The following is a 27,939-nucleotide window of genomic DNA, read 5'->3' as shown; positions in this document are numbered from 1 at the left end:
GTATATAACAGCACCAATTTGCATGTATAGCAGTGAAAATTGTAACTTTCTATTTTTTTTTTCACATATTAGTTGAGGACAATGTGTGACTGACAGGCTTATTATTTTTTTTAATGGATTTTCTGAAAACTAACTTGTAATGCATTTCAATGAGTAGGGGTCCAAAAACTGCCCCATCATGGGAGAGTTCTGATACAGGTTTTTATTAAGAATCGTGGAAACCTCCATTTATCCATAAAAATCATAGCCAAGAACATTTTTGGATAACTTTGGGAGGGGGAGGGTTGTTTTCTAACCCTCTCGTCATTTTATTCAATATTGAGTCTTTTAAAGCTTTCAATCTTGTGGCAGTCTGTATAAAGTAGCCTGATGAAAAGTAAAGATAAATTCATATTTTACACGAGACGCTGCCACATCCAGACTGTCCCCGCCAGCAGTTTTGTTGATATACTTTCTCATTTATTATTGAAATCAAAATCATACTGTTTCTTCCAGTGAATGGCAGCTCTGAATGCAGAACAGTCTATTTAACTCCTGAAAAGAATCAACTTTAAGATGCTGCAGATTCTTAAGTTTAATTAACTTACTGACAATTTTGCCTTAGGAAGAAAAAAAAAAAAGAAGAAAGAAATCAAATGAATCCTTCCTGGGTTTTACTAATATGTGATGAATTAATTCAATTATGAGGAAATGCTGGACTGTGTGTTCTTCAGTTTGCAGTTCTATTTCGTCCTGTATTTATATGCAAGAGGGAGTCATATTGAAGTGCACGTAAGGAAAGGGAGTCATGGCAGCGAGAAGGAACACAAATCCCTGGAAACATGGTCCCACAACACACAGACCTGTTCAGCTACCGAAATCCCATGCCCCAAGAGCAGGTGTCTTGACTCTTCCTCTGCTTTGTGAATTTACTGTCTCAGTAGAGCTTTTAATATTTTCTTCTATTATTTTACATTTTTATACCCAATTTTTACAGATTTAACTATTAATTAGTCAGAATTTTTCAGGGGGGGTGATCCTCACCTGTCGATCCAAGGGTGCAACCACATGTCAACAATCAGTAATTTATGTAGTGACGCATGCAATATTTTTGTGCGATACTTTTCCTGGTTGGAAAGCTCTAATTTTTTTGGGCTGCGTTCACGCAGTCATATACAGTCATGGCCGAAAGTGTTGGCACCCTTGAAATTGGTCCAGAGAATGAAGTATTTCTCGCAATTACACATTTTTTGTTATACACATGTTTATTTCCTTTGTATGTATTTGAACAAAAAAAAAAGAGAAAAAATACAAATTGGACATAGTAACATAGTAACATAGTTAGTAAGGCCGAAAAAAGACATTTGTCCATCCAGTTCAGCCTATATTCCATCATAATAAATCCCCAGATCTACGTCCTTCTACAGAACCTAATTGTATGATACAATATTGTTCTGCTCCAGGAAGACATCCAGGCCTCTCTTGAACCCCTCGACTGAGTTCGCCATCACCACCTCCTCAGGCAAGCAATTCCAGATTCTCACTGCCCTAACAGTAAAGAATCCTCTTCTATGTTGGTGGAAAAACCTTCTCTCCTCCAGACGCAAAGAATGCCCCCTTGTGCCCGTCACCTTCCTTGGTATAAACAGATCCTCAGCGAGATATTTGTATTGTCCCCTTATATACTTATACATGGTTATTAGATCGCCCCTCAGTCGTCTTTTTTCTAGACTAAATAATCCTAATTTCGCTAATCTATCTGGGTATTGTAGTTCTCCCATCCCCTTTATTAATTTTGTTGCCCTCCTTTGTACTCTCTCTAGTTCCATTATATCCTTCCTGAGCACCGGTGCCCAAAACTGGACACAGTACTCCATGTGCGGTCTAACTAGGGATTTGTACAGAGGCAGTATAATGCTCTCATCATGTGTTTCCAGACCTCTTTTAATGCACCCCATGATCCTGTTTGCCTTGGCAGCTGCTGCCTGGCACTGGCTGCTCCAGGTAAGTTTATCATTAACTAGGATCCCCAAGTCCTTCTCCCTGTCAGATTTACCCAGTGGTTTCCCATTCAGTGTGTAATGGTGACATTGATTCCTTCTTCCCATGTGTATAACCTTACATTTATCATTGTTAAACCTCATCTGCCACCTTTCAGCCCAAGTTTCCAACTTATCCAGATCCATCTGGACATAATTTCACACACAACCCCAAATATGGGCCGGACAAAATTGTTGTCACTTTTCCAAAACTGTGGTTAACCCCTTTCATGACCCGGGGTATTTTCGTTTTTTCATTTTCGTTTTTCGCTCCCCTCCTTCCCAGAGCCATAACGTTTAGGCTGGAGTCGCACACAATGTATAAAAAATCTGTCCGATTTTGTCTGCTGAGAATTGCACAAATGTTCTCCGTATGGTGATCCGTATCTCATCCGTGTGCAATGCCAGGATGCTTTTTTTTTCTCATCCATATGTTGAGATTTTCTCACACAAACTGAGCAAATAATGGCTGAGCCTTTCCTGTCACCTGCCGAATGCCTAAGAATTTCTCGCAAGTCACACGCATGGTCCGTGTGCTGTGCGATTTTTTTTTTTTTTTTTTTTTTTTTTTTCTCACACCCATAGACTTGCATTGGCGTTTCTCAGCTGAGATACGCAGACAGTCTCATCATGCTGCGATTTCACTCGCAAGCGTAATACGGATGAGAAAAAAACACATGATAGGAGCTGCCCCATAGATTAACATTGGTCTGAGTGCTATGCGATTTTTTTTTTTTTTTTTTTTTTTATCGCATAGCACTTGTCCGTATTACAGACTAGTGTGACCCGGGCCTTATATTTTTCCGCCAATATGGCCATGTGAGGGCTTATTTTTTGCAGGACAAGTTGTATTTTTGAACAACATCATTGGCTTTAGCATGTCATGTACTAGAAAACAGGAAAAAAATTCCAAGGGCGGTGAAATTGCAAAAAAAAAGTGCAATCCCACACTATTTTTTTTTTTTGCTAGGTTCACTAAATGCTAAAACTGATCTGCCATTATGATTCTCCAGGTCATTACAAGTTCATAGACACCAAACATGTATAGGTTATTTTTTATCTAAGTGGTTAAAAAAAATTCAAACTTTGCTAAAAAAGTTTTTAAAAACATTGCACAATTTTCCAATACCCGTAGCGTCTCCATTTTTCGTGATCTGGGGTTGGATGAGGGCTTATTGTTTGCGTGCTGAGCTGATGTTTTTAATGATCACATTTTGGTGCAGATACGATCTTTTGATCGCCCATTATTGCATTTTAATGCAATGTCGCGGCGACCAAAAAATGTAATTCTAGCGTTTCAAATTTTTTTCTCATTACGCCATTTAGCGATCAGGTTACTCCTTCTTTTTATTGATCGGGCGATTCTGAACATGGCGATACCAAATAAGTGTATATTTGATTTTGTTTATTGTTTTATTTTAAAGGGGCGAAAGGGGGGTGAGTTAGACTTTTATATATTTTTTATTTTTTTTATATTTTTTAAAACTTTTTTAAACTTTTGCCATGCTTCAATAGCCTCCATGGGAGACTAGAAGCTGGCATAGCCTCATCGGCTCTGCTACATAGGAGCGAAGTTCAGATCGCTCCTAAGCAGTAGAATTGCTGCATTGCTATGAGCGCCGGGCGCGGGGTGGCGCTCACAGCAATCCGGTATCAACAACCATAGAGGTCTCAAGGAGACCTCAGGTTGTCATGCCGACTAGTGATGAGCGGATATACTCGTTACTCGAGATTTCTCGAGCATGCTTGGGGGTCCTCCGAGTATTTTTTAGTGCTCGGAAATTTAGTTTTTATTCAGTCGCCATGACAGCACAACGAGAGAGGGGATCCGCCCTTCAGGGACAGGAAACCTACAGACATAAAAAGGGCGGTACCTCTCTCCCACGTCAGTTGGTTTCCTGTCCCTGACAGCGGAACCTCTTCAGACAGGCCCTGAGAAGAGGGTCGAAGCTAAGAAGATATCCCCACTCCTGGCAGGCCGGTGCAGGTAGCGGGGGTCCCCTACCTCGGCCTGATCAGGAGGCAGGAAGCACCACACGGCAGGGGGACTGTTTAGTGTAGGTGGCGGCAGGAGGAAGCAGCCTCAGTCATATAGGCTGGCTTCTATGGTGGCCATAAAGGAGTACCTGGGGAGTGTGTGCCGGATGACGCGCTGCGCTGCTGGGTTTCCGGAAGCCAGTCGGTGCCTTGCGGGGGTGCGGCGTTGGTCCGGTGGAGTGCCGCTGCCGTCCGGGTCCGCGTGTCTGCTGGGCGCCGCCGCCGCGTCCGGAAGGGGCGTGTCCGGATGACGTGGCGGGCGACGCGGCCGGATGACGCGGCCGGGCATGCGCAGTGGAGCCGTTCTCCAGCTAATGGCGGCGCCCAGCTGCGGGGACGTCGGGGCTTCGGGGGAGGGCAGCGCAGTGCGAACAATGGTCCCCATCAATCGAATGGCTGACACCTGGGATTCCCTGCTAACCCCCATCTGGGGGCGGTACCTTGGGGGCATTATTTAAGGCTGCAAGCTGGGATGGCTGATGTTCCTTGCCCATTCCATTATGGAGTCGCCAGAAGGGTCTAACGGCAGCCAGCAGCAACAGCAGCAGCAGCAGCAACAGTCAGAAAAGCCTCGGAAAAGCTCCCAGCGTCGGTCTAGTGGCAGTAGCCGCACTGGTGGAGCTAAGGAGGCTCGAGTTTCTACACCAAAGTCCTCAAGCCGTAAGGATTTGCCGGCTACGAAGGACCCCCCATCTACGGTACCACTCATTACTGGCGGGGTAAGTGATCTTCGTGAAAGTTCACTTAGTGATGGTTATGTTCCCCTTGTTTTTTCCTCTCTCCTTACTAGGGGAGAAAAAGTTCGTCTAAAGCTAAACATAGGCAGTGTGCCGAATGCGCAGAGCCGCTTCCGGATGGGCATTTGAAAACGTTATGCAAAACATGTATCCAACGCCTGCTAGAGGAGGAGGCTCCTGATCTAACCTCTACAATAAGAGAGATGGTTAGACAGGAAATTAAAAGTTCTGTGAGATCCAGGTCTCGGGGAACGGAAGTTAGAAAATCCTCCCCTTTATCTGATGTAGATTCGGACTCGGGTGAGCTGAGCTCAGGGTCCCTTCCGTCTACTTCCTCCTCTGAAGATCAACAGTCCAGTCAAGCCTGCTTGTCCCTGGATAGGGATAACCATCTAGTTAAAGCAGTTAACAGTACAATGGGGATAGAGGATACCCAGTCGGAATATTCCATTCAAGATGTTATGTTCAAAGGTATTGAGCGGAAGTGCCGAAGAGCCTTTCCAGTGATTGACAAAATCAAATCACTAATCTCAAAGCAATGGAAGAAACCAGAGAGGAAGGGTTCGCTTCCGCCAGCTTTTAAAAGAAGATATCCCTTTGAGGAGGAGGCTTCATCCTCATGGGATAAAGTTCCGAAACTGGATGCGGCAGTCGCTAAGGCGTGCAAGAAAACATCTCTCCCCTTTGACGACTTGGGAAACTTGAAGGATCCATTAGATAGGAAAGCTGATACCTTCCTTAAAGGGGCTTAGGAGACTTCAGCTGGGTCCTTGAGAGCAGCTATAGCAGCCACCTGTACCGCTCGATCCTTGATGGTATGGTTAGGTCACCTCGAAGATCAGCTCAAAGATAAAGTCCCTAGGACAGAAATATTGTCCTCTATGCCTATAATCCAGGATGCAGCAGCTTTCCTTTCGGACGCATCGGCAGACTCGGTCAGGTTGGCCGCCAGGTCCTCAGCGTTATCTAACGCAGCCCGAAGAGCGTTATGGATAAAATGTTGGCCAGGGGACTTACAAGCCAGAACAAAGTTATGTGGCATTCCCTGTGAAGGAGCTCACTTATTCGGACCGGTCCTAGATGAGCTATTGGAAAAGGCGGGGGATAATAAAAAACGCTTTCCCTTCCTAGGAAGACCCTTCTACAGACGAGACTATAATAGAGGATGGTCTAGCCGCAGAAGGCCATATAGAGACTCTAACAGAGAATCTAACAGATACGACAGCAGCAGAAGGAGGGGTAAAGGATTTATGTTTAATCCTTCACGAGATGTTAAAAAACCGCAATGACTGGCGGACCAGGTGGGGGGTAGGCTTTCGGCCTTCTACCCAGCCTAGGTACGGATTACAAACAATCCATGGATTCTAAGCATTGTGGGGAAAGGCCTAACCTTTGACTTCCACCATACTCCTCGGGACAAATTTATGTTGACACCTGTTCGTTCCTCCTCTACAGAACAGTTGGCGCTGGAGTCAGAGGTCCGGGAACTCCAACGGAAGAAAGTTCTAGTCAAAGTCCCTACGGGCGAGGAAGGTAGGGGGTTTTATTCCCCTCTGTTCCTGATCAAAAAACTTGATGGTTCATATCGCACCATTATCAATTTGAAAGGCCTGAACAATTTTTTGTTGATACCCTCCTTCAAAATGGAGTCGGTCAAGACAGCAATAAAATTACTCTTTAATCATTGTTTTATGGTTGTCTTAGATCTCAAAGACGCCTATTACCATGTTCCAATACATGTAGATCATCAGAGGTTTCTTAGGGTGGCGGTTTCACTAGCCGGCACGATAGAACATTTTCAATATCAGGCACTTCCCTTCGGAGTCGCAATCGCACCCCGGGTGTTCACAAAAATCATGGTGAAGGTTATGGCGCACTTGCATGAACAGGATATATTAATAGTCCCTTACCTGGATGATTTGCTAATTGTCGGTCATTCAGAGTCGCATTGCAAAGACCAACTACAGAGGGTCATGAGTGCGTTACACGAGTTGGGCTGGATAATCAATGTCAAAAAGTCGCGTCTTCAGCCCCTAAAAGTACAAGAGTTCCTGGGATATGTTATAGACTCTAGTCAGCAGGAATGTCGCCTGCCAGACGCAAAGGTTGCTAAGGTTAAGCAGTTGGTCACCAGAGCAATAAATAATCTCTTAGTGTCGGTCAGAAGTGCGATGTCGATCTTGGGTTCTCTTACGTCCTGTATTCCGGCGGTTCTCTGGGCACAGTTCCACACAAGGACTCTACAATGGGACGTGTTACACAATTCTCGTCGTCTAAGAGCTCACCTCGACAGTAAATTTACACTTTCTACGGAGTCTATACATTCTCTTGGTTGGTGGACTCGCACTTCGAATCTACGCAGGGGGGTCCCTTGGATAAATCATGTGTCTAAAGTATTGACTACGGACGCTAGCCCCAAGGGGTGGGGGGCTCACTTAGGAGAGGATTGGGTTCAGGGGCTATGGCCTCAGTCTGAACAGGACTCATCCTCCAACTTGAAAGAGCTGTTGGCGGTAAAACATGCATTAAATAAATTCCTTGTACCCCTACAGGGTCGACACGTCAGGCTATTATCAGACAATCGGGTAACTGTGGCCTACATTAATCGTCAAGGTGGCACGCGATCCAGTTCATTGATGGAGGTCGCAAATCATATCTTTCAGGTGGCCGAAGTACACCTTCTCTCCCTGACGGCGCTTCATATAAAAGGAAGTATCAATACCAAAGCAGACTATCTAAGCCGCAACGTACTCAGACAGGGAGAGTGGTCGCTAAATCCAGCCGTCTTCAATCAAATCATTCAGTTATGGGGTTGTCCAGAGATAGACCTTTTTGCCAGCAGGGGAAACAAAAAATTACACCAATTCTGCTCCCTAAATCCAAAAGACAACCCATACGCTGTGGACGCTCTGCTGATATCTTGGCGCTTCAGGCTCGCATATGCTTTTCCCCCTCTAAATCTAATTCCTTTAGTTCTAAGGAAGATTCGGGAGGACAGGGCCCAGGTAATCTTGATAGCTCCATTTTGGCCCAAGAGGGCTTGGTTTCCTTGGCTGAGGAAGATGTCTGTCTGCCAACCATGGATCCTGCCAGAGCTACCAGATCTGCTCTCCCAAGGGCCAATCCTCCATCCTCAAGTAGCCAACTTACACCTAGCGGCATGGAACTTGAGAGGTCCTTACTGAGGGGAAAAGGATTCTCTCAGAATCTGGTAAAAACACTCCTTAAAAGTAGGAAACCCTCTACAACGAGCATTTATGTTAGAGTGTGGAGAAAATTTCTATCATATTCAGGGGCTCAAATTGACCAAAAACCATGTATAAACCAGATTCTCGAATTTTTTACAAAAAGGCCTAGAGATGGGCTTGGCCACAAGTACTCTTAGAGTTCAGGTGTCAGCGCTGGGGGCATTATATAACCTTAACTTAGCCAGTAATCACTGGATTTCTAGGTTTTTTAAAGCAGTCACTAGATCTAGACCGATTATTAAACAAAGGTTAGTCCCATGGGACCTAAATCTGGTACTCTCTGCCCTAACGCAAGCCACATTCGAACCCATTGATTCCATCCCTGTAAAAATCCTTTCAGTTAAAACAGCCCTGTTGGTTGCACTCACATCGGCTAGAAGGGTTAGTGATCTGCAGGCACTCTCCAGACATCCACCATACATGCAGGTCAGGGAGGATAGGGTAATATTGAAGCCCGATCCCCTATATCTTCCTAAAGTTGCGTCAAAATTCCACAGAGTACAGGAGGTAGTCCTACCCTCATTTTGCTCTAATCCTGCTAACGATAAGGAACGTAGTTTTCATTCCTTAGATGTAAGAAGATGCCTCCTTAAATATATTGCAGTGACAGATGCCTGGAAAAAAGACAACTCCCTGTTTGTAGCCTATCAAGGGGTGAGAAAGGGTCTTAGCGTATCTAAAAACACTCTAGCCAGGTGGATTAGGGAGGCGATCTCTCTCGCTTATACCGCAGGTGGCAACGAAGTTCCAGATGGTATAAAGGCACACTCCACGTGAGCCGTAGCATCTTCCTGGGCGGAGAGGTCAGAAGTATCGATCGAAGACATATGTAAGGCGGCCACATGGTCTTCTCCTTCTACCTTTCTTAGACACTACAGATTAGATCTGGGTAGTTCCTCAGACCTTACGTTTGGGAGAAGAGTGCTGGAAGCTATTATCCCCCCCTAAATCTTTCGTCTCTGAAAGTCTCTCGTTGTGCTGTCATGGCGACTGAATAAATACGTACGCTACTCACCTGGTAGCAGTGTTTTTTCAGGAGCCATGACAGCACCCTTAGATTCCCTACCCTAAGTTTTGGATGTTTCAACACCCTGTTGGTTTTGCGTTAAAATTCCATGTTCACTGGCATAATAAAATATATTTATGTATATGCTGCATCTGTGTTACTAACCAAGGTGGTCCTCTCATGCTCTGGAAACAACTGACGTGGGAGAGAGGTACCGCCCTTTTTATGTCTGTAGGTTTCCTGTCCCTGAAGGGCGGATCCCCTCTCTCGTTGTGCTGTCATGGCTCCTGAAAAAACACTGCTACCAGGTGAGTAGCGTACGTATTTCTTGCCGCAGCTGAATGATTTACATCTGTTAGCCAGCATAAGTACATGTGGGGGTTGCCTGGTTGCTAGGGAATCCCCACATGTAATTATGCTGGCTAACAGATGTAAATCATTCAGCTGCGGCAAGAAAAACTAAATCAGCGAGCACTAAAAAAATACTCGGGAGGACCACCGAGCATGCTCGAGAAATCTCGAGTAACGAGTATATTCGCTCATCACTAATGCCGACGCATCGATGACCCCTGATCACATGAAGGGGTCAGCGGTGAGCGCATTTCCAGCCCGATGACCAGAAGCACTAGTTAAATGTCGCTGTCAGTGTTTGACAGCGGCATTTAACTAGTTAATAGCGGTGGATGAATTGCGATTCCACCCGCTGCTATTGCGGGCACTTCAGCTGTTCAAAACAGCTGACTTGTGCCGACTTTGATGCGGGCTCACATCAAAACGGGATCTGGCATCGGACGTACTATCCCGTCTGAGGTCAGAAAGGGGTTAAACAACTTTCAAGCATTTGATGTTCGTGTAAACTCTCCTGTGGCAAGTAACAGGTGTGGGCAATATGAAAATCGCACCTGAAACCAAATAAAAAGGGGAGAAGTTGACTCAATTTTTGCATTGTGTGTCAGTGTGTGCCACACTAGCATTGACAACAGAAAAAGAAGAGAACTCTTTGAGGACTAGAGAACCAAAATTGTTGAAAAATATCAACAATCTCAAGCTTACAAGTCCAGAGATCTTGATGATTCTTTGTCCATGGTGCGCAACATAATCAAGACATTTACAACCCATAGTACTGTAGCTAATCTCCCTTGATGAGGACGACACAGAAAAAATTATGAAAGGATGCAACGCAGGAAAATCCGGATGGTGGATAAGCCATCCCGATCAAGTTACAAACAAATTCAAGCTGTACTGCAGGCTCAGGGTGCACTGCAGTTTGCTAAAATGTACGTGCGTAAGCCAAAATCCTTCTGGGAAAACATCTTGTGGACAGATGAGACCAAGATAGTGCTTTTTGGAAAAGCACATCATTCTAATGTTTACCGAAAAAAAAAATGAGGCCTACAAAGAAAAGAGCACAGTACCTACAGTTTAATATGGTGGAGGTTCAAAGATGAATAGTCATACTTCAGAAGCACACAGAAATGTTCGCTGAAGAGTTCTCAAGTGACCAGCAATGAGTCCAGATCTAAATCCCATTGAACAGATGTGAAGAGATATTAAAATTATTGTTGGGAGAAGGCACCCTTCAAATATGATATACCTGGAGCAGTTTGCAAAAGAATAGTCCAAAATTTCAGTTGAGAGGTGTAAGAAGCTTGTTGGTAATAGGAAGCGATTGATTGCAGTTATTTATTCCACAATGTGTGCAACAAAATATTAAGTGGAGGATGCCAACAATTTTGTCAGACCCATTATTGGGCTTTTGTGTGAAATTATGACCAATTTGCCTTTTTTAACTGTTGTTCCCATACACATAAAGGTAATAAACATGTGTATAACAAAGCGTGTACAGGGGGAAAGAAGTGTTTTGATACACTGCCATTTTTGCAAGCTTTCCCACCTACAAAGCGATCTGTAATATTTATTGAAGAACTACACAGGAGGACCTGGTCATTGACCTGAAGAGAGCTGGGACCACAGTCTCAAACATTACCGTTAGCAACACACTACGCCGTCATGGATTTAAATCCTACAGATCACGCAAATATTCCCCCTGCTCCCGCCAGCACATGTTCAGGTGTGTTTGAAGTTTGCCAATGACCATCTGGATGATCCTGAGGAGGCATAGGAGAGAAGGTCATGTGGTCAAATGAGACCAAAATAGAACTTTTTGGTATCAACTCCACTTGCCATGTTTGGAGGTAGAAGGATGAGTACAACCCCAAGAGCACTGTACCAACCATGAAGCATGGTGGGGAAAACATCATAATTTGGGGATGCCTTTCTGCAAAGGGGCCAGGAAGACTGTGCCGTATTGAAGGGAGGATGGATGAAGCCAATTATCGTGAGATTTTGGCCAACAACCTCATTCCCTCAGTAAGCGCATTAAAGATGGGTCGTGGCTGGGTCTTCCAGCATGACAATAACTCGAAACACACAGCCAGCGCAACAAAGCAGTGGCTGCACAGAATTATTTCAAGGCCCTGGAGTGGCCTAGCCAGTCTCCAGACCTGAACCCAATAGAAAATCTTTGGAGGGAGCTGAATCTCAATGTTGCCCAGCGACAGCCCCAAAATCTGGAGATCTGTATGGAGGAGGGGGGCCAAAATCCCTGCTGTAGCGTATGCAAACTTGGTCAAGAACTACAGGAAACGTCTGACCTCTGTAATTGCAGACAAAGGTTTCTGTACCAAATATTAAGTTCTGTTATTTCAAATACTTATTTCATGCAATAATAAGATGGAAATTAATTATGTAAAAATCATACAATGTGATTTTCTAGATTTTTTTTTAATTAAGATTCTGTCTCTCGCAGTTGAAGTGTACCTACCATTCTTTGTCGATGGGAAAACTTGCGAAATCAGCAGTGTTTGAAGTACTTATTTTCCTCACTGTAACTGTAATAATTTTCTGGGAGAAATACTGGAACAATTTCAAGGGTGCCAACACTTTTGGCCATGACTGTACATTGTCATGTGACTTAAAATGTATTGCAGTTATTCCATTATTTTTTACATGCATTTTTGGTAGATTTCTTTATTTTTATTGGTAACATTTTCGGGCACGTGACATTTTTTGATCGTTTTATTCCGATTTTTGTGAGGCAGAATTACCAAAAACCAGCTATTCATGAATTTCTTTTGGGGGAGGCGTTTATACCGTTCCGCGTTTGGTAAAATTGATAAAGCAGCGATTATAGCAATACCTCATTTATATCATTTTTTTATGTTTTGGCGATTTTGTACGATAAAACCTATTTTATAAAAAAAATAATTATTTTTGCATTGCTTTATTCTGAGGTCTATAACTTTTTTATTTTTTTGCTGATGATGCTGTATGGCGGCTCGTTTTTTGCGGGACAAGAGGTCGTTTTCAGCGGTACCATGGTTATTTATATCTGTCTTTTTGATCGCGTGTTATTCCACTTTTTGTTCGGCGGTATGATAATAAAGCGTTGTTTTTTGCCTTTTTTTTTCTTTTTTTCTTACGGTGTTTACTGAAGGGGTTAACTAGTGGGACAGTTTTATAGTTTTTACTTTTTTACTTTTTCCCAGGGGGGGACATCACAGATCACTGATCTGACAGTTTGCACAGCACTCTGTCAGATCAGTGATCTGACTTAGTGCTGCAGGCTTACCAAGCGCCTGCTCTGAGCAGGCACTTGGTAAGCCACCTCCCTCCATGCAGGACCCGGATGCCGCGGCCATCTTGGATCCGGGCCTGGAGCAGGGAGGGAGGTAAGGAGACCCTCGCAGCAACGCGATCACATCGCGTTGCTGCGGGGGTCTCAGGGAAGCCCGCAGGGAGGCCCCTCCCTGCGAGATGCTTCCCTATACCGCTGGCACACTGCAATCATGTTTGATCGCGGTGTGCCGGGGGTTAATGTGCCGGGGGCGGTCCGTGACCGCTCCTGGCACATAGCGCCGGATGTCAGCTGCGATAGGCAGTTGTATCAATAAAAGTCTCATCTTGACTTAAATCAATCCGATCCTCCTAGGCAGGGTAAAGAATACACCGCTCAATTCTCCTGTCTATCCAGTTCCTTCCCCACCAAGGTGTGGGTCAGTGGTCGAGCCACCCATTGTTCCCTAATCACATTTGTGCCGGGACACTACCACCCAGGTGAGCAGTAATTTCCAGTTGCCTTCTCACTTGTCAATGCGGTAACACCCATGGAGCGCCTCTTTCCTTTCTTTCTCCCTCTCATCTAGGTACTTTAAGTCATAGAGGGCTTCTATTTACTCACCAAAGGGAAAATATTCTGGTAGTTTCTTGAAATAAATTTCTTCATCTTTTTCCATGAAGACACAGATTATAATACGGTCAAACTAAGAATCAAAACAGAGACTTTAGTGCATGTTTTATATTGGCATAATGGAGACACAAACTGAAAAAAAGAGTGATTTAGAGTACAAGATGGGAATGCAACAAAGTAGCTGAGGCCCAAGAGGGACAAAGATTACTGTTGCACTGATCAAGAGACTGCTGTGAGGAGGACTAAGTGGACATCAAAGGGTTGGGAACAAAAAGAGGGAGCTGAAATTAGATATGTAAATCAAAGCTGAATAATGCATATGACAAGGGTCAAATCAAGAAATGTTCCTCAAACTTCCACTAATTAAAGGGGTTGTCCGGGCTTTCTGTATAATTTGTGTGTATCAAGGCTGCAGAATGCTGACAGTTTCTAATATACACTGCTCAAAAAAATAAAGGGAAAAATGAAATCCCACATCCTAGATATCACTGAATGAAATATTCCAGTAAATATTCATTACATAGTGGATTGTGTTGAGAACAATAAAACCTAAAAATGATCAACGTAAATCACAACTAATATCCCACGGAGGTCTGGAGTTGGAATGATGCTCAAAATCAAAGTGGAAAATGAAGTTACAAGCTGATCCAACTTCAGTGGAAATGCCTCAAGACAAGGAAATGATGCTCAGTAGTGTGTGTGGCCGCCACGTGCCTGTATGATCTCCCTACAACTCTTTGGCATGCTCCTTTTGAGGTGGTAGATAGTCTCCTCCTGAGGGATATCCTCCCAGACCTGGACTAAAGCATCCGCCAACTCCTGGACAGTCTGTGGTGCAACGTGACGTTGGTGGATGGTGCAAGACATGATGTCCCAGTTGTGTTCAATCGGATTCAGGTCTGGGGAACGGGTGGGCCAGTCCATAGCTTCAATGCCTTCATCTTGCAGGAACTGCTGACACACTCCAGCCACATGAGGTCTGGCATTGTCCTGCATTAGGAGGAATCCAGGGCCAACCGCACCAGCATATGGTCTCACAAGGGGTCTGAGGATCTCATCTCGGTACCTAATGGCAGTCAGGCTATCTCTGGCGAGCACATGGAGGGCTGTACGGCCCTCCAAAGAAATGCCACCCCACACCATTACTGACCCACTGCCAAACCGGTGATGCTGAAGGATGCTGCAGGCAGCAGATTGCTCTCCACGGCGTCTCCAGACTCTGTCACATCTGTCACATGTGCTCAGTGTGAACCTGCTTTCATCTGTAAAGAGCACAGGGTGCCAGTGGCGAATTTGCCAATCCTGGTGTTCTGTGGCAAATGCCAAGTGTCCTGCACGGTGTTGGGCTGTGAGCACAACCCCCATTTGTGGACGTCGGGCACTCAGACCATTCTCATGGAGTCTGTTTCTAACCGTTTGTGCAGACACATGCACATTTGTGGCCTGCTGGAGGTAATTTTGCAGGGCTCTGGCAGTGCTCCTCCTGTTCCTCCTTGCACAAAGGCTGAGGTAGCGGTCCTGCTGCTGGGTTGTTGCCCTCCTACGACCCCCCTTCACATCTGGTGTACTGGCCTGTCTCCTGGTAGCGCCTCCAGCCTCTGGACACTACGCTGACAGACACAGCAAACCTTCTTGCCACAGCTGGCATTGATGTGCCATCCTGGATGAGCTGCACTACCTGAGCCACTTGTGTGGGTTGTAGAGTCCGTCTCATGCTACTACGAGTGTGATAGCACAACCAACATTCAAAAGTGACCAAAACATCAGCCAGAAAGCATTGGTACTGAGATGTGGTCAGTGGTCCCCACCTGCAGAACCACTCCTTTATTGAGGGTGTCTTGATAATTGCCAATAATTTCCATCTGTTGTCTATTCCATTTGCACAACAGCATGTGAAATTGATTGTCAATCAGTGTTGCTTCCTAAGTGGACAGTTTGATTTCACAGAAGTTTGATTTACTTGGAGTTATATTCTGTTGTTTAAGGCTACGTTCACACTAGCGTTGTGCGCCGCTGCGTCGGCGACGCGACGCACAACGCACCGAAAACGCGTGCAAACGCACGCAAAAACGCTGCGTTTTTCGACGCGTGCGTCGTTTTTTGACGAAAATCGGACGCAAGAAAAATGCAACTTGTAGCGTTTTCTTGGTCCGACGCTAGCGTCAAAAAAGACGCACGTGTCGGAAAACGCAACAAGCAAAAACGCATGCGTCCCCCATGTTAAACATAGGGGCGCATGACGCGTGCGTCGCCGCTGCGTCACCCGACGCTAGCGCGACGCACACTAGCCGAACGCTAGTGTGAACGTAGCCTAAGTGTTCCTTTTATTTTTTTGAGCAGTGTACTCTCTATCAGCATTACTCATGGTGTCCCAGGTATTACACTTACACATGTAAGTAGCTGTCTCCTGATTCTGAAGGTGCTGCTCACTCCCCAACTAGAGTTTTCTGGTCTGGCAGAGTTTGGTCATTGAGGTCACAACAGACATCATGCCCCCAGTCTCTGCCAGACTTTCCTACTGCTCCAGCACACAGTGCAAGGCAGCAAGGGAATGTCTCAGCTGATTGGAGGCACCAGGAAGGAAAAGGCTTCTACATACAGGTGCTTCTCACAAAATTAGAATATCATCAAACAGGTAATTTATTTCAGTTCTTCAATACAAAAAGTGAAACTCATATTATATAGAGTCATTACAGAGTGATCTATTTCACTGTTTATTTCTGTTAATGTTGATGATTATGTCTTACAGCCAATGAAAACCCAAAAGTCATTATCTCAGGAAATTAGAATACTTTATAACGCTAGCTTGAAAAATCCTTTTAACATACGAACTGTTGGCCTACTGAAATGTATATTCTATTCAGTAAATGCACTCAATACTTGGATGTGGGTCCTTTTGCATCAATTACTGTATCAATGCGGCGTGGCATGGAGGCGATCAGCCAGCGGCACTGCTGAGGTGTTATGGAAACCCAGGTTGCTTTGATAGCAGCCTTCAGCTCGTCTGCATTGTTGAGTCTGTTGTCTCTCATCTTCCTCTTGACAATATCCCATAGATTCTCTATGGGGTTAAGGTCAGGTGAGTTTGCTACCAGTCAAGCACAGTGATACTGTTGTTTGTAAACCAGGAATTGGTACTTTTGGCAGTGTAGACAGGTGCCAAGTCCTGCTGGAGAATTAAATTTCCATCTCCAAAAAGCTTGTCGGCGGAGGGAAGCATGATGTGCTCTAATATTTCCTGGTAGACGGCTGCGCTGACTTTGATCTTGATAAAACACAGTGGACCTACAACAGCAGATGACATGGCTCCTCAAACCATCACTGATTGTGGAAACTTCACACTAGACCTCAGCAGCTTGGATTGTGACCTCTCCACTCTTCTTCCAGACTCTGGGACCTTGATTTCCAAATGAAATGCAAAATTTACTTTTATCTGAAAACACCTTGGACCACTGAGCAACAGTCCAGTTCTTTTTCTCCTTGGCCCAGGTAAGACGCTGCTGGCGTTGTCTATTGGTCATGAGTGGCTGACACAAGGAATGCGACACTTGTAGCCCATGTTCAGGATACGTCTGTGTGTGGTGGCTCTTGAAGAAATGACGCCAGCAGCAGTCCACTCCTTGTGAATCTCCCCCAAATTTTTGAATGGGCTTTCTTTTCAAGGCTGTGGTTATCCCGGGTGTTTGTGCATCTTTTTCTACCTCACTTTTTCCTTCCACTCAACATCCCATTAATATGCTTGTCTACAGCACTCTGTGAACAGCCGGCTTCTTTAGCAAGGACCTTTTGTGGCTTACCCTCCTTGTGGAGTGTGTCAATGACTGCCTTCTGGATGTTGGTAAAGTCAGCAGTCTTCCCCATGATTGTGGAGCTACTGAAACAGACTAAGGTTACTTTCACACTTGCGTCGGTACGGGTCCATCGCTATGCGTCGGGCCGACGCACGTTGTGAAATTTGTGCACGACGTGGGCAGCGGATGCAGTTTTTCAACGCATCTGCTGCCCATTCTGAAGTCCAGGGAGGAGGGGTTGGAGTTTCGGCCGCGCATGCGTGGTAGAAAATGGCAGACGCGACGGACAAAAAAACATTACTTTGAACTTTTTTTGTGATGATGGTCCGCCAAAATATGACGGATCAGACTCATGACGGACACGACTTGTGGCCATCCGTCGCTAATACAAGTCTATGGGCAAAAAATGCATCCTGCGAGCACATTTGCAGGATCCGTTTTTTGCCCAAATGACGGATTGTGACGGATTGCAAAAAACGCAAGTGTGAAAGTAGCCTTAGGGTCCTTTATAAACGCTTAGGAAGCCTTAGCAGGTGTTTTTAGTTATTCTAATTTACTGAGATAATGTAAATTTTGGTTTTTCATTGTCTGTAAGCTATAATAATCAACATTAACAGAAATAAACACGTGAAATAGAACACTCTGTGTGCAATGACTCTATATAATACATGATTTTCACTTTTTGTATTGAAGAACTGAAATAAATTAACTTTTTGATGATATTCTAATTTTGTGAGAAGCACCTGTGTATTAATGTGTTAAAGGATGGTTTCAGCTTGAAAAAAAACTGTTTAGATATCCTTTAAATATAAATATGTAGGACTTTACACTTGTATGAAAGGGCAATCTGTCACCATGAGTTTGCTGCTATGAGAGTAACAATATAGTGACACAGACCCAGATTCCAGCGATGTATCACTTTGTTGGTTGTGGCAGTTTTGATAAAGTCGCTATTTTCTCTGTTGCAGATATGGCAGTTCTCTGAATGCTAAGCTGTGTATAACTTGGCCCACACCACTGATTGGCAGCTTTCTGTGTACACTGTGCATAGGCAGAAAGCTGTCAATCAGTGGTGGGGGCTTGGTAGGACTATATAGCAGCATGTTTACTAGTCTCTAGTGAATCTCCTGCTGATAAAACAATAATTTTATTAAAAAAAAACAGCAGCAAGCATCCCAACACATCAGTGAAATCAGGTGCTATGACTTTACATTATGCAGCTTGCAGATTAGATGGCAAAAACTTGGTGACAGATTCCCTTTCAGACATATGCTATACACCAGCTACTTGGATAATATAAAAATACCCTGGAGATTTTTTTCACTGACTTTTATGCTGCAGATCTGTGAATGCTCAGCTCTGTTTAACCCCTGCCCACACCACTGATTGGCAGGATTCTGCCTACGCACAGTATAGACAGAAAGCTGCCAATCAGTGGTGGGTGCGTTGTTGGACTATATGGCAGCAGACCAAGTAATCCTCTAGTGATAATCTCCTGTTAATGAAACACTGATTTTATTTAAAAAAAAAACACTAAGCAGCCCTGTAAGTGTTACGTCACTGGAATCAAGGTCTCTGCTTCTACGTAATGCTGTTCTCAGATTAGATGGCAAAAACTTGGTGACAGATTACCTTTAAGAGTTGGTCCTGGCAGCTCCACTTCTTGGCTAGGGCTTCCTGTGTCAGCACGTGACCATTGATGATTGTGATGGAGGTTGGCTAGGTTGCTCTTTTTAATAGCCAAATCGGCCACAAAAAGGGGCTGGCTTAGCAATTAAAATAAGACAGGCAACTCCCTTTGCAGATAGCACCGATGATGTGACAACAAAGGAAGAACTCTCTTATGATGAACCCAAGCCAGGAATGGAGCTGCCAGAACCCAAGACAGATCCTGATATCTTCAAATTTATAGACCTTGAGAAATTCTTTGCAATCGCACTTCTATGGCCAACAGAAGAGGATCCTCCGCCTTGCTTAACTCAGAATTCCTTAATAGAGTGTAAGAAATAGGGTTTTGTAAAGTAGACAATCTCTTTAATGTAACCTATTCACATAAGGAGGTGCTAATAAGGGTAAGAAGCGCTGCAGACTTCAGAAATCTCTGAAACCAGATGTGGATCACAGATGTGCTACATAGTGAAGACATATACAGTATACTCAATTAACAGGATAACATGCATTCCTCTCCGAAACCCACTGAGCGCCAACCTGATCAGTTGTTCCTTCGTAAGTCTAAGTACTATCCATACAAAATCAAAACAATCGGAAATAATCCATAAAAGAGAAACGTTATAAAATGTTATAACGTCAACTACTAAAGAACCTGTTCTCATCCGATTATTATTATTAGAAGGCACACGCAACCGAAACGCGCCATCAGACGAGAGGTAATCTATATATATAATTGTCTAAGGGTTTTTCCGTCTGTCTGTCTGTCTGTCCTGGAAATCCCGGCTCTCTTATTGGTCGAGGCCTGGCGGCCTCGACCAGTCAGAGACCGGCACAGCATCGACGTAGACATCCTGCGTCTCTGATTGGTCGAGGCCGCCAGGCCTCGACCAATCAGCAACGGGCACAGCGACGATGATGTCATAATGGTTGCCATGGCGACAATGATGCGATAAAGGTTGCCTCGATCAATCAGCGACGGACACAGTCTGCCGCGAATTCTGGAATCATCATTGTCCATATACTACGGGGACATGCATATTCTAGAATACCCGATGCGTTAGAATCGGGCCACAGTCTAGTCATTAGTATATTATTTGTACCGTTACTGATCTCTTTCTTGACCCATGTGTGGCGTTCCTAAGATTACTATGTCTTTTTATGGCACTGGGTATTAATTAGCCACGGGGTATATTTACTATTGGCGGTATGGGTCTGACTATTTGGATATAACTGTCCTCTAGTCTGTGGTGTCCTGTTCATTTGGTACCAATCACCATTGTAAAATTTTTTTAGGGTTTTAAATGTTATTATAAATAAAGTTTATATTTTTTTAGGGTTTTAAATGTTATTATAAATAAAGTTTATATTTTTTTTACCACTCTAGTTCTGTTGTGGAAAACTTATTTATAGGTTTATTTCTTCTTTGCATGGGACGATTTATATTTATCTCCGGATGGGCACAGGAGCTGTTAACTAATAACCCTGTGTATTGTTTGTCTAATTGGTATTATTATTATTATGTAGAGAACAGCCATCAAAAAATTACAATTGGCATGGTTTTATTTTGCTACGTCGTCTTCCTATCCTAATACTACTTAGTGTAAAGAGGTGACTGGGACAGTCATCTGTGTACTAAATTATAAGGACTCCCGTCTTACTTGGGCCATCCTTTATTTGAACTTTCTTCCTTTATAGCCAGGTCTCCCCTTGAGAGTGTTTATCACTGCCGTTCTCTTTTCTATTCCATCTATTTACCACTTTCCTCTTTTTTTTTATTTTTTATTTTTGTCTCGCCATGGTTCTCACCTTGTCTTTTTTCTCCTCCAGATAGCTCCTAATAGATCCCAATGCCACTTCGGCAGCCTCCTCAGCAGGGTACCCTGTGGAAACAACAGTTTTACTGTAAGAAAGTATTGGGAAAAAAAATAATGACAGATACAACAAGAAAAAAATAAACAATACTCACCAAAGACACCAGTTGAAATGCATGGGAATGCCTATAAAAGACATATGATGTTAGCATAAAAATTAATTACGAATACCGCACTACGTATTCTGAGATATTACACAGATTTAACCCTGCATGCCTATACTTTTCCTCCAAACTTCTATTCTCCTTCCACATGAATGACGAATGCTATTTTACATGGCTCTTATCAACATACAAGTTTGTTAGATTTTTTCATATCATCAGATTACACGCTCCGGATCAGCTAGTTGGGAGTATTGCGGTAGAATTACACACAGTGGTAATCAAAGGACGCCTATTGGGGGTATTTAAAGACACCACTGAGATAAATGGACGTCGAAAGCTTTGATTGGAAGCCTGCAGTAATCCAGAGCAGACAACCACTCCGTGCCCAAACAGAGCACATGATAGGGCATTGTGTGCAGATGAATATTCCCACGGTACTTCTGTTAAAACAATTGCAAAATCTACTATTTACTCCTACAGAAAAAAGGTGAGTCGTCTACAGAAACTCATGCATGCATACATAAAATATACTCGTCAACGTTAGATGGTTGGCGTCTGGCAGAATGGTAGACCAATGGGGCACACCACAATACAATTTCTGCCGTAGCCATGACCTATTTTTAAGAGAGTGCTACCACCACCAGTCTCTGGCTATCCTCTGCTCTACCACGCTTTGGTCTGTGCCTCCCTGAGATCTTGGGGCACAAAGTACTTTCAGGAATTGCTGGAATCCGGGAGTTATCAAGCTTTTTCAAAGTGGCCAGGGAGATCTGCTAAGTCTTCGAGGAGCTCTCCTCCTGTTCCAAGAAGATCTCAGGCAATTAGGGAGCCTTGGCAAGCATCACATAAAAGTATCTAAAATATTTGTGTTTTTATCAGTAATGTTTCATGCACATGTGGGCCATTAGGTCACGTTCATACGTTCAGTATTTGGTTAGTATTTTATATCCATACTTGCTAGCCGAAATCAGGAGTGAAACATGAGAAAAAGAGAAAAAAAGTATAATAGAAACATCTCAACACTTCAGAATTTGTCACCCACTCGTGGTTTTAGCTTACAAATACCGAGGTAAAATACTAACAAAATACTGAACGTGTGAACGTGGCCTTATGGTAACTTGCTGCAACAGATAAATTTGCGATCAAGGCAAACCCAGGGATGCAGTAAATTAGTTTAAAAAAAACAAACAAAGGGGGTCCTCAATCTCCTGTGAATTGGTATCTGCCTATTTATTGCTCTGTTCAGTTGTGGAAGAAGGGGGTAGGAAATAAAAATGTAAAAAATTTTTGTTGCATACAATAAGGTGTGCAGAATATATAAATCCAATGTAGTGTGTATGAGAATGGGGGAGGGAAGGATTAGGACACGCGATTAATCTGCAAGCTAGACACTGTATGAACGGAGCACACAGCATGCTCAGATAATCGACTCGTGGTTATAATTGCATACTGATGTGCAGGAAGTAGTGATGAGCGCAAGTGCTCGTTACTCGAATTTGCCGTGGGTGCTCGGGAATGCACCGAGTATCGTGGGTGCAAGAGTGACATGTTCGCGAATTCCCGCAACCGCACGTTTTGCTGCTGTTAGACAGCCACAACCCAAGCGGGGATTACCCGTTTGTCAGGCCATCCCTGCATGTCTTATGGCTGTCTAAAAGCCGCAAAGCATGCAGCCGCAGGGACTCGAACATGTCATTCGAGCACCTGTGATATTCGGAGGGTACCTAAGCACCCTAGGCAAACCTGACTAACGAGGACTTGTGCTCATCATTAACTGGAAGCATAAAAGCTAATTCACACGAGCATACAATCAATCCTTGCGTGCCATGGACTGCACTTGGATCTATTATAGCCAGTGTGTCTGGTCGATTGTCCACACGGATCATTAGAAAATAAAATTGCAGAATCCACTTCTTTGGTCCGTTTTCCAAACTAGAATAATGCATGTAATATAAAGGCAGCTTCGGCACTCGTCTACAATGCAGACGAGCAAATAAAGCTGCGCACGGAGCCAGGCATATCCACAGATTGCAGATGCGAGTAGGCTGCTTTTTTAATATGTCCATGTAAACTCTTCTTTTTCCCACTTCAGGTTTTCAAAACCTAAAGAAAAGATAGTGCACGTCACTCTTCTTTGATGTAACTCCTGTTGGAATCCCGTTCCAAACAAAGCACTGTCCAATGAAAAGGCTGCAAAAAAAAAAACTAAGATGTTCCAGAAAAAAAAACTTTTCCAAAATGCTTAAAAAAATGTTCAAAACCATTTCAGAAAACTAAAAAAATGCTCCAAAAAGTAAACTAACTAAAACTGCTTCCACTCTTTGCCTCAAATAAACTCTGTCTGCACATGGCCTTAGGCTAGCGGAGCTTGTTCATACAATCAATTTATGGCTTGTGTTTATCTTTGCTTTTGCTAAAACTTGGACTGTACCCCAGCCGAGAAGATAGCGATAACCTGAAATGTATATAGATCAAGTCATATACAACTGTTAACAAGTAATGATAAGGGCAGCACATTTAATAGTGCGATATAGGGACTTATAGTAAAGTCATCATTTGTACCATATTGTAAAATAACAATTAACAACCTCAGACTAAAAGGCTCTGAATGGCTCACCTATAATCATTCATATTAAGATCAAACATATGAATCGGGGATAATATCCATAATACAAGGTCCAATTAACGAACAACAGAGAAATTTACACATTTCTGAATGCAGACGGCCATTTATTTATATCAGAACATAGTTAGTAGATCAAAGCCCCAGTCATGGCAGGAACATACCGTAACTACCTGATGACTTAAGATATAACAAGACTTTGTTAAGTAATTAATATTCATTCACTATCTCTTCATTAATCTAAGATCTTTAAAAATGATGACGCCTGGTGCGTTCCTTTTGGAGAATAATTAATATTTCTTTGAATGTAGTTTATTATATGGTATGTAGATAAAATCAACATAGAAAGGTAAGAAACTTTGCAAATACAGTTTGATTTTACTAATCTGGAGTTACAGTATTGCATTATGGTCCAGATCGGTGCTAACAATTTCAATGTCTAGAGCGGAAATCTCACTGAATTCCTGTTCGAAGGAATATGTCAACAGAAAATTTATTGTTTATTGTATTTTTTTTAATGTTAAACATATATCATTTGTTAAGTGTTGATAATGTTGTTTTACTTTCTATCTGTAATAAAAAAACAAAACAATATACTAAAATATTCAAATTTTCAGTCTGGCCTAATATTAACTAGGCCATTTACCCACGGTTCCTCACCAGGCACATCTTCGTTTCTTGCTTTGTATGTTTGGTGTAAAGAGCTGCAACATTTTTTATACCTTTTGGATATTCAAATGATTTTGCATCTTTTTTTAACGCCTAATTTTACAAAATGTCAGTCGTATGATACATAACACCTAGTGCTTAACAGACATAAATGTATGACACTTTTGCTGCGCTAATATAAATGTATAAATATCAAAAGACTGACTCCCTTCCAAATAGAAAACTAGTGTGCCGCAGAGAAGGGTCTGGGAGGGACTGGGGAGGGTTAGGGTTCTTGGGTTTCGTTATTGCTGTATGCTTAGTCTAATTGTATTATCTATATACCGTGTTATCTTAAAGTCAATAAAAAGAAGTTTAAAAAAAAAAGAAAACTAGTGTGCAAAGGTGCAAACTGAGTAGCTATCTCCATACATAACTATCAAAGTTGCACTCTGTGACGTTATAGCATGTAAGCATGAAATTTGAGTTGCATTACTGCTCTAGAAAGCAGTAAAATAACAAAGATACTTAGCACATAATTTGGTAAATTCATGCAGGCCCATCAGCCATGACAAGGCAACCTACTTTGCTAGAAACTTGTCTGTGATTCCTCTTTTGGGCAGGATCCTACTTACTCATAATAAATGTAGGCTTCACCCCAGGAGAGGAGTCACATTAAATTAGATTCCTAGCAAAGAAGGTCGCCTTGTCGTTGGCAGTTGGGCACACATGAACTGGCTAAATTATGTGCTAAGTATCTATCTATTTTCTAGAGCAGTAATGCAATTCAAATTTCATATTTTTCATGTTTACAATCGATAGTGCTACGGAGTGCAACCTCACTGGTATAAATGTATATCATGGATCAGGAAGGAGTTACGTATCCGTGAAGGACTGACACTCTATCCATTATATCTATGCTGGGCAGCATTTTGTGCTAAAAGGTCCTCAAGGTACTGACTGTTCCAACTTTCCAAAATCCTTTTGAAGCAGAATATAAATAAGGGCAGCTCAGTTGTAGTATTGTTACTTTGCAATGCTGGGGTCAAATCCCACCAAGGACACCATCTGCAAAGTTTGTGTGTTCTCCCCGTGTTTGCACATGTTTCCTCCCGTGCTCCAAGTCATACTGCTATAATGTCTGTAAAGCACTGTGCAATATGATGACGCTATATAAGCGGGCGTAATAAATAAAACTATAGTATGTGATAATACAGATTAAAATATAACTATCATAAATAATATATGTTAGTAGATCATTTACTCATATCAAGTAACATAGTAATATAGTAACATAGAGTAGGTAGATTAAATATTAATTCTGCAGAGATAAGAAAAATATTTCAATGAAACATGCTAGTAGCCATATAACAACGTAGAATAAATGCTAATTTTACACCTAGGGACTAATAAAAGTGAACGGCTGTTGACGCCTGTCTCTCACCACGGTGCGCAGCTTGCTCTCAGACGCCAGGTACATGCTGTTCTTGTAGCAATTCATCAGCTCCTCCTTCTGGCTGGGACTTGGATTACCCTGTGCCACAGGCCCCACCGTGTGAATAACATCTAAGGGGAATGAACCACAATATTAGCTTTTGGCAGAAAAACAATGCAGCATGTGCAGTAAGTGGCATGCTGCTCCTCTAGACGGAAGGTACATAACCCGTGATATGTATGCTCTTGTCGGTGCATGTCATGTCTCCATGGTACTATATCTATATGGTACTCACACGGTCCTCATGCTGTGCTTTTTAGCAAGTGCAGCCCAATGTAGGATCATAGCCATGGGCGTAATTTGATGTAATTGCTTTTAGTAGGGAGCACTTGACTTAGAAACGTGGAAGAATATTGCTCTATACCAGTATTTGCGAAAGCAAAAAGTTAAGGCTTTAAGGCTGTGTGCTTCTTGCGGAGGTGACTCAAAAACAACAGTCTATACTTAGTATAAAACATTAATAACAAAATATAAACTACAATCAGATAGACATGGCAATCAAAAACCAGTTGGTCAAACAAGTGTCTTATGTGACTTTATGAAAAAAAAAAATAGTAAGTCTCTCAGTGGTTACCACTGTTGCTTTGCAGTGTTGGGGTCCTGGGTTCAAATCCCACCAAGGACAACATCTGCAAGGAGTTTGTAAGTTCTGCCCGTGTTTGCTTGACTTTTCTCCGGGTACTCCTGTTTTCTTCAACACTTTTTATACTGATAGGGAATGAAGATTGTGCGCAAACACGGGGGACAGTGTCTGTGAAGCGTTGCACTTTATAAGTAAGAATAATAAATTATATATTTTTTTAATATATTTTAAGCCCACACTCACACTTGGCAGGCAAAAGGTAGCCACAGGTCATTTTTGCTTGTCCGGTCTCGCACCCTCCCAAAGAGCTGCATTCCAGCTTCAGGAGTGAGCCTGCTGCCCGATGTATGCATCCATCCACTGAAACCAAAACAAAAGTACAATTTGTGAGCAAAACGAGAAAGAGGAGGATAAAAGCAATGGTAGATGCAGAACAATAGCAATCAGCATCCAGCTTATATAGGAACAGAGAGAGAAGTGCAGCACCATGGAGAGCTACCAGCATGCTCCATCTGTGGAAGTAGGTATATTATGCAGATCTCTAAGGAGACTAGAGAAGGCTGGGTGTGTGTGTGTTTTTTAAGGTAACCCCCCTGTATTCCCAGGCTTCACTTCATTAATACATGTCAGGTTGATAATCTATCTAAAAACACTAGCTTAACATCACCCCGTGATTCTTGTCCTTCTTGCTGTCAATATTATAAGTCGTCTATCTCTTACTGTTGTAATCTCCCACCTACCCTCCCTTCTCTGTGTGATGAATCCTCGCTCTCTGTTATATCTCCTCTCCCTCTCTCTGTTGTGTTCTCTCCCCCCTGTGGGACACAATTAAATATCATCTCATGAATTGGTTCTAATCTGGTAACTTGTAATTTAGCTGGAAATCAAATCAACAACGTACACCGAGCAGCCGACCTCCATATATGCAGATTTAAAGGATCAGATCGGAGCAAAATTATCTTCCATGTCGATGCAAAAATGAGGACCGTAATGAAAATGACAAAAGCTATAAAAAATTGTGAATGACAGAGTAACAATGAAATGATGATGCGCCGTAGCCTTGATCTATCAAGTGACATCACCGGCCTTTATATCTTGCTTTTCACAAGCATGTGTTGAAGCACAAACCCACACTTTATGACTTGTATCGTTACGTCTTTCTGCAACACATGGAGTATTTTATACATTCTGTGGTCTTTTTTATATATATATCCATGCGTTCTGCTATTATCTCAATAATGTTAGTAAAAAATTAATTGAAATAAATAAAAATTCCTTACATATTAAAAGAACCAAATTAATATCTGCCATCATAAACTTGCCAATATCTTTATCATCAACATTAACATCACACTGTATATACTCGAGAATAAGCTGAGTTTTTCAGCAAATTTTTTTGTGCTGAAAATGCCTCCCTTGGCTTATACTAGTCATTGTCCCAGAAGATGGAGTGGATCGCAGGAGGCAGGAGCTGGCTACTGCGGCTAATCCCTGTGCCCACTTAAAGAGAAATGAATATTCACCTCTCTCCCTTCCCATAGGCGTGGAGAGCAGTGAATATTCATTAAGTAGCGGGGACACGTGTTTATCCAGCCACTGCAGCTCCTGGCAGCGGAACAAAATGCTGCGAGGAAGCGCAGGGACGGTAAATAGGATAGTTTATTATTTTTTTTATACTTTTCTGATGGGGGTCATACATACAAAGATAGGGATGAGGAGGCCAAGCATATCAGGATGGGGATGAGATGACCATGCATACCAGGATAGTGATGAGGAACCATGCATACCAGGATAGGGATGAGATCACCATGCATACCAGGATGGGGATGAAGGGGCCATGCATACCAGGATGGGGATG

At 42.9% G+C, this 27,939-nt stretch overlaps 1 protein-coding gene across 3 annotated transcripts in view; it reads right to left on the bottom strand.

Annotated features, from left to right (window-relative positions):
- MACROD1 (mono-ADP ribosylhydrolase 1) overlaps nucleotides 1–27,939 on the bottom strand; it is an 873,108-nt gene that overhangs the window by 18,222 nt on the left and 826,947 nt on the right. For all 3 annotated transcript variants that reach the window (XM_069740478.1, XM_069740476.1, XM_069740477.1), the window contains exons 5-9: nucleotides 26,325–26,441; nucleotides 25,448–25,569; nucleotides 20,724–20,754; nucleotides 20,564–20,637; nucleotides 13,287–13,368 (exon numbers count right to left, since the gene is read on the bottom strand). In XM_069740478.1, the coding sequence (XP_069596579.1) occupies nucleotides 13,287–13,368; nucleotides 20,564–20,637; nucleotides 20,724–20,754; nucleotides 25,448–25,569; nucleotides 26,325–26,441 (426 nt within the window). The remainder of the gene's footprint in view (nucleotides 1–13,286; nucleotides 13,369–20,563; nucleotides 20,638–20,723; nucleotides 20,755–25,447; nucleotides 25,570–26,324; nucleotides 26,442–27,939) is intronic.

Source organism: Ranitomeya imitator, chromosome 9 (assembly GCF_032444005.1).
Source record: "Ranitomeya imitator isolate aRanImi1 chromosome 9, aRanImi1.pri, whole genome shotgun sequence".
In the NCBI taxonomy this organism is placed as follows: Eukaryota; Metazoa; Chordata; class Amphibia; order Anura; family Dendrobatidae; genus Ranitomeya; species Ranitomeya imitator.
The sequence above is the reverse complement of the archived record's forward strand: the minus strand, read 5'-3'. Positions and strand labels throughout refer to the sequence as shown.